Here is a 12,931-nt window from a genome sequence, read left to right as displayed (position 1 = left end):
GCGGATGCTTCCGGAAACGCAGCGCTTCTGTGTTTGAAAAATCCGCCTCTGAGAAATATTCACCACACCCCCCCCTTCACTTTGGGGGTTGGGATGGAGACCCCGGTCTCCATACCTACCCTCCCATCTCTAGCATTTGGTTCTGTACATACTGCAGTGTCTAATACTGCTATCACAGCAGCCTTACCTGCATTTTAATGTGCACTGACGTCATCTATGTGAGTTCCAGCGCATTGAAAAAATGAAATGTTGATCATGATATATTGTTTCTTCGATGCTACGTCGCATCTGGCGTAATGGGTTTCCCTCCCTCCCGACAGCAGACCTCTCCGCGCCGTTCGCGGTCAACGAGAACACGTCGGAGCTGGCGGTCTCCCGCTCGCTGGACCGCGAGGAGCGCGAGATGTACAACCTGGAGATCGTGTGCGCGGTGCGGACCGAGGACCGGCTGCACAAGGTCTTCGCCGCGCTGCTGGTCAACGTCCACGACGAGGACGACAACGCCCCCTACCTGAACGGCTCCGACACCGGGGAGGTGGTGCTGGAGTTCGGCCGCAAGCGGGTGGGTCGCGCCGCCGCCGCCACGGCGTTTGTGCCTCGCCCCGCTGCTCGTTCGAGATAATGTGGATCGCAGACTCCTCCCGGAAGGACGTCTGTTCTCATTGCTGACACCTTATCAAAGGTCTCACCCTGTATTTTAAACCATTGAAGTGTAGGTTTTTTTTTTAATTTTTCTGGAATGTTTTTTCAAAATTCTATGTCGGTGTTCTAGAACTCCGTTGCTTTCAATCACCAGCAGTTATTGTGACATCAGCATTTAGAATGTTCGGTTAAGAACATTCCAATCACATATTTGTGATCTTACACCTTAATGGGTTAATGTGTCATTTGCGGGTGGTTATCATCACAACCAGCTTATGCCGCCAAGCACATTTTAACCCTTTAAACACAAAAATGAAATACTGCTTTGCAATATGTTCAAACAGCTGGCAAGGGTGTGGGGCCTGTTGGACCAACGGCTGGTCAGGCGCATCCTGGTTCCGGTTGTTTTCGTCTTTAAATATCTAATAGAGGTTCCCCCCCTCCTCGTCATATTTCAGAACACCATATTCGGCAGCCTGTTGGTGTTCGACAGGGACACCACGCCCATATACCCGAAAGACGAGACTCACAACAAGTTCGTGGGACAGATGGTGACGCGGGACCCCTGGGTGAAAGAGCATTTTGACGTCACGCACTCGTTCAGGGAAGAGAAAGCCCTCTTCGGCAACGTGCGCGGGACCGTTCACGAGTACCGTGAGTTCTGAATCTCCCCCGCACGCACGTGTAACCTGAACGTCATTCCAATATCCTGTCGGGGCTTATCTTTACGTTCAATATGATTCCTCACATTATTGCGGTTTCTTTGCCCTTTAAGGGAGTTTCTCCAAGATGCCTGTCATTCCCAATGTCAATATTTCCTCAATATTCAGATACCGCGTCAGTATTTTATGGTTTATGGCGTTTGAATGTCTCAACCAAACTTGGGCACCGTGGAGTGTGTGTGTGAAAGCATTTGGTATTTAAAGGTTTTTAGCATGAAAGTATCATACAGTTACTTTACTACTATTAATACGAGGTGTAAACTTTGACCTTACAACAATTTGATTTGATTATGATTCTTTAGGAATCGATTCAGCGCATCATGAAATCTCTAATTTCACCATTATTCGATTCGATTCATTTTGATTTGATTCAAACCATTTGAATAAATACACTATAAAAATAGTCCAAATGCACAAATGGAGAAATTGACTTACTCAATATTACTGGACTATAGATAATAAAAAGCACAATACACCAAGCTTTAAGTCCTCAGCACATTTATGTTCAAGAAGTGCCATATTTAAGTTCTTTAGTGAAATTGTAATTCCAAATCGATGCAGCTGAATCGCCTCAAGATCGGCGCATCACGATGCACCGATGCATTTTTACACCCCTGCTCTTAACTAAAGTTGCCAAAGTCTCTACCACTCCTTTTCTCTACCACTCTTTTTCCATCTGTGAATATTGATTGGATGACTTTATAGATGCTTTAAAAATAAATCTCTGGGAAAAATCTGGGCATTAACGGGTTAATAAATGGTTGCTGCTTCGTGTCTGCTGGCCTTTGCGGTCTCCAGGGCTGAACCTGACCAGAGACCTTCTGGTGACGGAGAAGCGCTCCGTCCAGGTGGACTACCTGGTGAACGACACCTCCTTTCTGGGCCCGGGGCAGACGGTCATGCTCCACTTCAACGTGACCATCCTGCCGGTCCACATCTCGTTCGGCAACGTCACCTACCGCTTCCTGGTGTCCAGAAGATCTGCCGCCTTTTCACGGGTAACAGTGCCAAGTCTTACAGCCGCCACAAAGTCATAGAGCTTTCTTTGGCAAGTAAAAAGAAGTCCAAGGGCTTTTGATACCAGTTTTACTCAATAAAATGCGAGGGGTTGTATCAGCTCTTTGGTTTCCTGCTCAGGGTAGCGTAAGGGGGGATCTTCTGGGGTGGTGGGGACCAATGTGAGACCTTTTCATGGGGCCCCTAATCCCTGGTGGCCCCCCTGTTCCCTCCGTGTGGACTCCAGTCAGCACACACCCTGTCAAACCATGTGACCCACTCAACACACCCCATCACACCACGTGATCCACTCAACAAACCCAATCAGACCTTGTGACCTACTCAACACACCCCATTGCATCATGTGACCCACTCAACACACCCCATCGCACCATGTGACCCACTCAACACATCCAATCAGACCATGTGACCCACTCAACACATCCAATCAGACCATGTGACCTACTCAACACACCCCATCGCATCATGTGACCCACTCAACACATCCAATCAGACCACGTGACCCAGACGGGAGCGCGTTCTCACCGCCCGCCGGTCTGCCCGCGTTCCGCAGGTGGGCCAGGTGTGCGTGGAGGACTGCCCGCAGTTCCAGGGCATCAACCTGACGTACAGCCTGGCGCCGGCGGAGCGGAACCTGTCGGCGGCGGCGCGGGCGTGCCACGCGGCGGTGGCGGTGGAGCAGAGCCGCTCCCAGGTGCTGGGCTTCCTGTTCCTGAACCGCAGCGAGCCGCTGCGCCGGCCCGAGTGCCAGGACCTGCTGTACGTGGTGACGGCGCAGGAGAGGCGCACCCTCCTGCAGGCCCAGACGCAGCTGCTCGTCCTCTTCCACTCCGAGCGTAAGGCGACGTCCCGTCCTGTACCGTCCCATCCTGTCCTGTCCCCGTCCTGTCCCCATTCCGTCCTGTCCTGTCCCGTACCCTCCCGTTCCGTCCTGTCCCTGTCCCAGCTCGTCCTGTACCGTCCCCGTCCTGTCCTGTACCACCATCTCGTGCCCACGTCTCTCAGATCACATGACCACCCAGCCCTCTCTGGAGATCGTTCGGTCATCCTGAAAGTCAGTGTTTAATTTCTGCTTCTGCCAAAAGGCATTTTTCAGCAAACTGAGAAACCTGTTTCATTACAGTTTAATCTTAAGTGTTTAAACTCCCCGTAGATTAGTTGCAGTTCAGTCACTACCACTTTCTAGAGCAGGGGTTGCCAGGTATGGTCCTGGGGAGCCGCAGGGTCTGCTGGTTTTTGTTGTCACCTTAAATACATCAACCACTTAGACCAAAGAAACCAGGTGAGGTGAGTTAACTGTGTAATCACCCACCTTAATAGATCAATCGAGTAAAAGCAAAAAGCAGCAGCCCCTGTGGCTCTCCAGGACCTGGGTTGGCCATCCCTGTTCTAGCGCTTTATAGCGTCTTCATTATAATCGTGTAAAGGGGGATCACAGCAGGGCCCGCCTGTCAGGTGCCAAACCGCACCGCTCTGGCTCTTTAGCGGTCGCGTTGCGGTCAGAACGCGTTCTGCGCGGGCGCACTGCAGCTGAGGCGTGTGTGTCTGTGTGTGTGTGTGACGCAGCGGATAAGGAGGACCCGGAGGAGCGCGTTCCGCAGTACTGCGCCGAGTGGAAGGAGCGCAGGAAGTGCGAGGCAGCCGCGGGCCTGGGCACGCCCACCGGCCGCTGCCAGTGGAGACAGGGCACCGAAAAAGGTTCGCACTTCCAAAACAAACCTCATACCCTCTGTGGCCCCCTGGGCACACAGTCCCCACAGCCCCCCGTGGCTTGTTGGGACACCCCTGTGGGTTACAGTGCTCCATGGTGTCATAACTAAGACTTAAAAAAAAAAAACACTTTTGTTGCCCTGGCGATCAGCCTGGTTGCACCATTCTATTAGGTAGTTTCACACCATTAAGGAGGATCAGCCAATCACACTTGGGCACAATATACATCCACCCAATCAGTGGTGATTTGATTCAGACTATATTCACTAATCACTGTACATGAGGAGTTTATACTGTCTAGAGCAATCTCAGTCCCCACTAACTACATACAGCGATACACAACTATTCATGCTTATAATTTTATACTGAAAATTGCAATTTTTATATTGTATAATATTAAACTTTAAATGCTTTTAATGTGTATGTTTTTATGACTTACTTAGTTTTTTGACTTTGTGATATACTGATATTTTGTGCATATGTTTGTTACCTCTAAGGAATATCCAGGAACTACTCCACCTGTTCCCCAGACCTCAGGACGTGCCCAGACGGTCACTGTGATGTCATCGAAAGCAAAGACCCAGGAATATGCCCTCAGGACTGCACTCGTGAGAACCTCACCTATTCCAAAGACCGAAATGTTCTTATCATGGTTTCTGTGAACAACTGCAAACTCAGTACACTTAATAGGCCTAGAGTATGAGTCAAAGTGCTAGGCAAGTTTATTTCAACTGAAGACATTAATGATGGAACCAGAATTTTTGTAATGAAAGCAGTAAATTCATTTTTTAACCCTCCTGTTATGTTGAAATTTCATGACTCTTTATGTTTGTGGCCAAATTGACCCCAATTGTTTAAACCAAACTTATTGTCATAGAAGAACTTTGACACTTTGCCTGTCGCCTTCTTAATGACCCCAAAATAACAAGCATTTCACCTCTAAATATTAAAAATCTGTGAGAAACTTCTCATTTTAGAGCCTGAAGTAAGTGAACATTTGAAACCTGTATTGGAAAATGCTGCCCAGAATCACCCAGAAATAAATTAATGTAAAATAATTAAAAAGGTTGTACATTTTTTTGGATTTTATACAGCTACAGAGCTTGGGGTCAAAATGGCCCCACACAACACCTTTGTATACAAAGTTGGTTCTGGACTTTTGAAAACATTGCATTATGTTTATTGCATGTTTACTGTTTAATTTACTATTAAAATAAAGTTAAATAAATGAAGTTGGCTTTTAAGAGGCATCAGGCACTGAATGGAGTCAAATTGGCCCCAAACATACATAGTAATATAAGGGTTAAAACAGTGTTACCTGTAGTCCCAGTCTTAGTCCCAGAGTCTTAGTGATGTGCTTTCAGCAGTGGTTTCTCAGGAGACTCTAATACGCTCCTCTCTGATTGGTCCTTCCTCGTAGTCGTTCCCATCGTTGGCGGGCATGAGCAAGGCCTGTCTGGGATAAGAGCTGGACACGGGACCTGCTCCTGCGACAGTGACCGCTGCACCTGCGAAAAGACCGACATCGAAGGTGAGCGACCTTTGACCTTCGCCCGTTGGGTCTCTGAGCCGTCGCCCCCAGGTGGCGCTCTAGTCCCGGACTGGAATGGGGTCCTGACTGACAGTGCCAGCTGCGGCCAGGGGTTCAGTGGTTAGGGGAACTGCCCACAGCGTCATCCAGGCAGGGAGGGTGACGTCTTTGAACAACGATATTCAAGACATCATCAATCAATTCAAAGAGCCCTTTGCCTTAACCCTACGTGGATCAATTTCTCTTCTTTTTGAAACATAACACACTTTAAGCTATAAAGTAACCAAATCTGCTTTAGTACTCCGCTCAAAATGTCAAAATGAGTCCTGACCGTATCGCTTACAGTGCTCTGTCTGTCTGTCTGTCTGTCTGTTGCAGAGCCGCTGTGCGACGACATGTGCAAGACCATCATCGCCACGGCGGTCCTGCTGTCCTTCATCGTGTCCGTGCTTCTGTCCTCCTACTTCATCCACCGCTACCACAAGAGCAGCCCCAAGCCGCCCATCGCCTCCGCCGAGATGACCTTCCGCCGCCCCGCCCAGTCCTACCCCATCAGCTACTCCGCCAACAACGTCCGCAGGCCCTCGCTGGACTCCATGGAGAACCAAGTGGCCATTGACACCTTCAAAATACCTGTAAGACACCTCCAGGCCCCGCCCTCTAATGTACAATTGTACAACTACAATTCTACATTGTACACACGGTAATGGCTTAAAACCTTTTCTTTAAAACAGGAGGATCCAAAGTGGGAATTTCCAAGAAAGAACCTGGTACTTGGGAAAACCCTGGGAGAAGGCGAGTTCGGGAAGGTCGTCAAGGCGACGGCGTTCCGGCTGAAAGGGAAGGCGGGGTACACCACCGTCGCCGTGAAAATGCTCAAAGGTACAGTCGGGGGGCCCCCAATATCTGTCTCTAACTGGAACCTGATTGGACGAAGGCCTGTGTCACAGTCAGCTCTCCGCCCCCTCTTCTCTCCCGAACAGAAAACGCCTCTCACAGCGAGCTTCGCGACCTCTTGTCGGAGTTCACCCTGCTCAAGCAAGTCAACCACCCGCACGTCATTAAGATGTACGGGGCCTGCAGCCAAGACGGTAAGATGGGGGGGGTGTCTTCATTACCTCTTAAGGCGGTAGAGTATGATTACCCAGTCACCACCGCAAGTTATTAACACGCCTCCTAAATGGGGGTTTAAGATACATATGGACACTCATTAGACCTTTTATTGTGGCAATTTCCCAGGCAGATATTGGAAAAGCCATAAAGGACGGTGGAAGTCATTCGCCGTCATCCTACCACTTAATGCCTTCTTACCATACTGTACGTGCTGTAGCAGATGACCCCCTCACATTAAGTTCCCTCTGAGTGCTATGGTATAACCGTAGAATACTGGATGGTGGTGCATATTGTGCTTACAGCACAGCAGTGTACTGTATCCCACACCCAGACTCAGAGCTTGTAGTGTGTGGGGCTGCTTCTGTATCTATTACAGCTTATGGAAGGCAGGTATGTATAAAGGTTTCAGTTTTTACTCACGACCATGTCCGCACTAGACGTCCGCGCGTTTAGTGTCAGAAAGCAGGCCTCCACACCCTGAACCCCACAGGAGCCAGGTTATGAAGCTCTGTGCTGGTATTACAAGAGTGATTTTGTAACCATAAGGTGAAAAGTGCCTGTGGATGTTCTCAGTGTGTCACCTGTGACTGTGGATTTATACAGTTCTGTTACATGTGACTGTGAATGCACACAGTGTGCTACATGTGACTGTGAATGCACACAGTGTGTTACATGTGACTGTGAATGCAAACAGTGTGTTACATGTGACTGTGAATGCACACAGTTGTGTTACATGTGACTGTGAATGCACACCGTGTGTTACATGTGACTGTGAATGCAGTGTTTTACATGTGACTGTGAATGCACACAGTGTGTTACATGTGACTGTGAATGCACAGTGCGTTACATGTGACTGCACTAGTGAGTGCTGCTGCCATTTTCCTCTCCCACCAGCCTCCTGACCCTCCTGCCACTCGCGGCTGTGCGCCTCGCGTTAATTAGCTAATCGAATGGCACGCAGCCCACTGCTCCATTCCGCAGGCCCCGCCATGCCCATATATGGGCGGGAGCGGAGGCAGGCGGGCAGCTGAGCTCGCGCGGAGCGGATAAATCAAGCGCGCGCGCGCGGCGCCCCACGTCATGAGCGGCGCTCATCAGCCCCATCATTTCATTTCACTCGTTTACGCCGGACGAATTATTCCAGAAAACGCGAGAGTTCAGACCGATAGAAACGCACTCTTCAGCTACAGCCGAGCTTCACAAGCTGCCGGGTTTTAAACACGATAAAAAAAGAGAAGCGCACTCAGTCCGCTGCCCGTAAAGCAGACGCGTTCGTCTGGAGGTTAATGACTCTCGGCTTCTGTGGAATTCGGTGCGCATCTTTTGTGGGAATGCTGATGATATCATTTCGGAGCTGAGTGTTGGTGCTTCACATTTCCCCAACATAGCTTTGTGAATACTGGTCCTGGAAATCAACATGAGACACATCCAACTAATTAGAGTATTGAAAGATAATGAGATAATGGTTAATTTGCCTTTTACAGCTTATTATTATTATTATTATTATTATTATTATTATTATTACAGCTTCTTTTTGCAGCTGTATTTAATTTCAACCTTTACAAAAAATAATAATGACATCATAATTCTCTAAAATATAAAAGATACATGACTAACCATGTTTGCTGTATCACTTTGGGCTGCTATTTAATCTCCTCCAAGCTGGTCTTGGTTAATTTCCCAGAATCCTCGGTAATGATCAGGAAACAGGAGAGCTTCCAGGAAGCTCCCTCCTCTTAGCTCACCAATGATGACCCCCCCCTTTTTAAAAGCGAAACGCGCTCTTCCTGCCAGGTCCCCTGTACCTGATCGTCGAGTACGCCAAGTACGGGTCGCTGCGCAACTTCCTGCGGGAGAGCCGGAAGGTGGGCCCCAGCTACATGGGCGGCGGCGACGGCAACCGCAACTCCAGCTACCTGGAGAACCCGGACGAGCGGGTGCTGACCATGGGCGACCTCATCTCCTTCGCCTGGCAGATCTCCCGCGGCATGCAGTACCTGGCCGAGATGAAGGTGGGTCGGCCCGTGGCCTGTTCTCTGTGCGTGAGAGGGATAAACACGGAGGAAAGAGCCGCGTGTTACAGCTGACACGCTGCGTCTGTATTACGCAGCGACGATCACACACAATCCCTGCATTATGAAGGTAGACCTGGGCTCTGTGTGTGAGAGGGACAAACACGGGGAAAAGAGCTTATATCTGCAACACTGTGTCTCTCTTATGCAGTGATAATCACACACAATCCCTGCATTATGTCTTTAAAGGGTAGTAATAATCACAAATATAGAATCCTGTGGAATCTCTATCACACAGTCATGATCACACACAGAGCCCTGCTTTATATTTCTACAATACAGTGAATCACTCATACAGAGCCCCATTTTAGATATCTATTACAGTGATAATCAAACATCTGGAACTTTGCGTTATGTCTAAAATACAGTGTTAATCACACACCCGGAACCCTGCGTTATGTCTCAGTTACACAGTGATAATCCAGAGGCTTGTCTATACAGTCATAATCTGTTATCAGGACACGAGGCTGTTTCTTTGTCCCTGATAACTCCAGTCACTGATGAGCATTCTGACGGGTTATTTATTTATTTCCCATAGCTTGTTCATCGTGACCTGGCAGCGAGGAACGTGCTGGTGGCCGAGGGGAGGAAGATGAAGATTTCAGATTTCGGGCTGTCCAGGGATGTGTACGAAGAAGACTCCTACGTCAAAAGGAGCAAGGTAATACAATTTTGCTTCTCACTACCCTGTTCAATTAGCAGTTCTATAAAGTGAAACATGCAGGACTGCAGCATTTATTTTTCCTAATGTACAATATGTCATGTGTTTTTTTTTTTTTTAAAGCTGTTCCCTTTTTGCCCTTTTGTGTGCTAGGGTCGCATCCCGGTAAAATGGATGGCAATTGAGTCCCTGTTTGACCACATTTACACAACACAAAGCGACGTGTAAGTATCAGCTTTCGCTCTCAGTTTCCCAAATTAAGTGAATTACAGTATTCATAGTAATAACGTTGTTTAAAATAGAATGTACTACTGTTAAAGATGGCGGTGGGTAGCACTGTGGTGTAATGGTTATGGAGCTGGGCATGGTATCGATCCCAAGGCTCGGTACCGCCATTGCACCTTTCAGTGAATTTCTTTATTCAATACCCAGCTTACATGTAATGAATGTAAGCTGTTTAAGTCTGGAACAGAGTGCCTAACTAAATGCTTGAAACAGTGTAATGAAAGGCCAGGTTGCTTGTGGTTTCCCTGTCTCTCATCTCCAATTTCCAAGTCTTTTTAGTTATATACTGTAGCATTGGAAGCAAAGGCTTCTGACACGATATAGCTATGTTTCACACAGCTGTAAGAATGAGAGAAAACAGTAAACGGATAAAACAATGGGCCTCAGATTTGAAGGAGGACTGTGGTCTATGTAGAGGAGTGGCTGAGTTTGATTCAGAGGAAAAGCAGTCCATTTCAAACAGAAGCTTTTGTGCTGTAAGGTTAAAGAGTAAACAAAACAGAACCCCACCACATGCACCTTCATATAACTGCTCTCTCCTTCTCTCTCTCTCTTTCCTCCAGCTGGTCTTTTGGGGTGCTTCTGTGGGAGATTGTGACCCTCGGGGGTAACCCGTACCCTGGCATCGCCCCCGAACGACTCTTCAACCTCCTCAAGACCGGCTACCGGATGGAGCGACCCGAAAACTGCACAGAAGAAATGTGTGTTCCCCCAGAGCACGTAGCATGTAGCGCGCCGTCGTCCTGACAACGTCACAGGAACAGCTCTTAGCAAATTCACGGTCACCGGCTCCTTAGTCATTCTTTGGAGTGGTGGTTCATACTGCTGAGTGGATTCAGGGCCAACTGCTGTTCATCCACTTATATTTTAGTTTCATAGAGAGATGTAAATATGTATTATTTATGAAGCTGGCATGGGTGAATAGCACCTCCTGAAAATGCAGTCAGAATGTAGTCAGAGTACCAGGCTTTCTGTTGCAGTACTCAGGGTCACAGGTATACAGTATGTGCTGTCTGGGGAACAGGGATCATGAGGTGGACGTGTTGTCAGAGGGAACCTTTCTCACCAGTGTCTGTTGTGTCTCTCAGGTACAATCTGATGCTGCGCTGCTGGAAGCAGGAGTCAGACAAACGGCCCACTTTCTCAGAGATCAGCAAGGAGCTGGAGAAGATGATGGTGAAGAGCCGAGTAAGAGCAAACACACGCCCCCGCGCGCACACACACACACACACGTGCGCATGCACGCGCACACAAACATGCACACACGCACATACACACACACACGCACACACTCATACACACGCACATGCACGCACATACACACACACACACACACATACACACGCCCACACACGCACACGCACACACACACACTTGCATATGCATATACACTTGCACAGAGGCACATACAAACCCATGCACAATGTGTTTGTACATACATGCCTTCTATTAAAAAAACATATCTACCCATGCTATGTCATACATGGTATATTATAGTCTCCTCTCCAATCTATTCGACTGAACAGGTGTACAATAAATATGCTTTTACTCAGCATGGCACATTGTAATCTGATCATGTGCTGCCAATTCAGGCAAACAAATATTTAGCTTTTGGGCTTTGTAATAACACAATCTAGAGACTGACTGTACAAATTTATGTTAGTGGTTTCAAATGGCAAACCTGACCAGGCTCTTTAGTCAGCCAGCTGCCTGGACTGTTTAGCTAATGTGCTAGCGAGCTCACTGGGTACAACATTAAAAAGTCCCAGGTGGATCAATTTATGTAAGATTTAAATGTGGTATTCATTCATTGCATCAATAAAGCCAAGACATACTAGACTGACTATCAACTGGCTATGGAACAGGTATGATGGTGGTCTTTGTTTTGAGGAGCTTATTTATTTTCCAAATTGAAATGCTGACAACCTGGACCTGCGCTTAAGGTAACCCTATGATGCATTAATCTGACTGTCTGCTATTTATTATATCTACCCCCCTCCACCCCTACCCTATAGGTGGCTCTGTCCAGGTGAGGGAATATTTATCTAGAGCTATCAGTCTGCAAGGGGAGGTTTCTTATATTGTAACACTTGTTTGTGCCATAGATTGTGCCATAGAGTTTTTTAAGTATTAGGATTAGTACTGTAGCACTCCTAGTGGCGGGAGGTTCACATTGCACTCTTCGCTCTCTTATGATGTCAGGATTACTTGGACCTGGCGGCCTCCACCCCGGCCGACTCCCTGCTGTACGACGACGCCCTCTCAGAAGAGGACACGCCCCTTGTGGACTGTAATAATGCTCCCCTCCCCCGCGCTCTTCCCTCCACTTGGATTGAGAACAAGCTCTATGGTAGAATTTCCCATGCATTTACTAGATTCTAGAGACGAGCTCACATGACCTCCCTCTTTTTGGCAATCGTGATTGGCTTTTCTATGGGGATCATGTGACAGTGATAATGGCATGCAATTCCGGAAATCGCTAACAGAACATGCCATTTTTAAATCAATCAATCAATCAATCATTAAATCAATCAAGATGTTGATTAAATGGATCTGAGAGATAATGGTTGTGGGGTTTAATTTGGACCAGGTTCAGATGTAAACTAGCTTTCCAGTTAAATTCTCATTGTTAAGACGGCCAGCTTATGGAATGTCAAAGATTTCAGCCAGGTGAAAAGTTCATATGTTCCAACATTCCAGTAAAAAGACAAATTTTTTGACAGCAGTGACTGCGAAAAAATTTCTCTTTCATTTTAGCGAAGGCAAATTCCGAAACAAGTTTACATTTGCAACAGGTCCTAGTTCTGTAAATCGTGAGTGATTTGGTGCTGGTGGAAGGAGGATTTTGTTAAAAATGTGAAAGATTCAGTGTTGATTTTGGCAAAACTATGTCTGTATCTTGCTGATGAGGGGAACGGTAAGGCTGTGGAATTAAACCCAGGCTTTGAGAACAGGCTGCACATGTGACCTGTATGAGCACATACATAATACTGTCCCATGGCCACATTCTGATATCCCCACACACTGGATGAGTTTACCCTGGCCTTAGCTTATATAGTACCTTCCAACAAAGTGAATGCTGTCTTACTTTGAGCTGGAGATTATGTTCAACAATTAATTATTATTAATATTACTAATGAACATAGAATATGGTAAATGCAGAGAAGTGTCAGTTTGA

At 47.4% G+C, this 12,931-nt stretch overlaps 1 protein-coding gene across 2 annotated transcripts in view; it reads left to right on the top strand.

The window, feature by feature from the left end:
* Window positions 1-12,931, top strand: part of ret (ret proto-oncogene receptor tyrosine kinase) — a 38,442-nt gene that overhangs the window by 24,011 nt on the left and 1,500 nt on the right. The window contains exons 4-19 of one of the 2 annotated variants that reach the window (XM_035400196.1): window positions 324-562; window positions 1,101-1,296; window positions 2,163-2,362; window positions 2,935-3,217; window positions 3,948-4,079; window positions 4,589-4,699; window positions 5,512-5,622; window positions 6,001-6,257; window positions 6,357-6,504; window positions 6,606-6,713; window positions 8,530-8,747; window positions 9,346-9,468; window positions 9,622-9,692; window positions 10,317-10,454; window positions 10,842-10,941; window positions 11,956-12,103. In XM_035400196.1, the coding sequence (XP_035256087.1) occupies window positions 324-562; window positions 1,101-1,296; window positions 2,163-2,362; window positions 2,935-3,217; window positions 3,948-4,079; window positions 4,589-4,699; window positions 5,512-5,622; window positions 6,001-6,257; window positions 6,357-6,504; window positions 6,606-6,713; window positions 8,530-8,747; window positions 9,346-9,468; window positions 9,622-9,692; window positions 10,317-10,454; window positions 10,842-10,941; window positions 11,956-12,103 (2,583 nt within the window). Of the gene's footprint in view, window positions 1-320; window positions 563-1,100; window positions 1,297-2,162; window positions 2,363-2,934; window positions 3,218-3,947; window positions 4,080-4,588; window positions 4,700-5,511; window positions 5,623-6,000; window positions 6,258-6,356; window positions 6,505-6,605; window positions 6,714-8,529; window positions 8,748-9,345; window positions 9,469-9,621; window positions 9,693-10,316; window positions 10,455-10,841; window positions 10,942-11,955; window positions 12,104-12,931 lie in introns of both variants that reach the window. The other variant, XM_035400195.1, reaches the window with a different exon arrangement.

The sequence above is a fragment of the Anguilla anguilla genome, chromosome 18 (genome assembly GCF_013347855.1).
Source record: "Anguilla anguilla isolate fAngAng1 chromosome 18, fAngAng1.pri, whole genome shotgun sequence".
Lineage (NCBI taxonomy): Eukaryota > Metazoa > Chordata > Actinopteri > Anguilliformes > Anguillidae > Anguilla > Anguilla anguilla.
The sequence above is the reverse complement of the archived record's forward strand: the minus strand, read 5'-3'. Positions and strand labels throughout refer to the sequence as shown.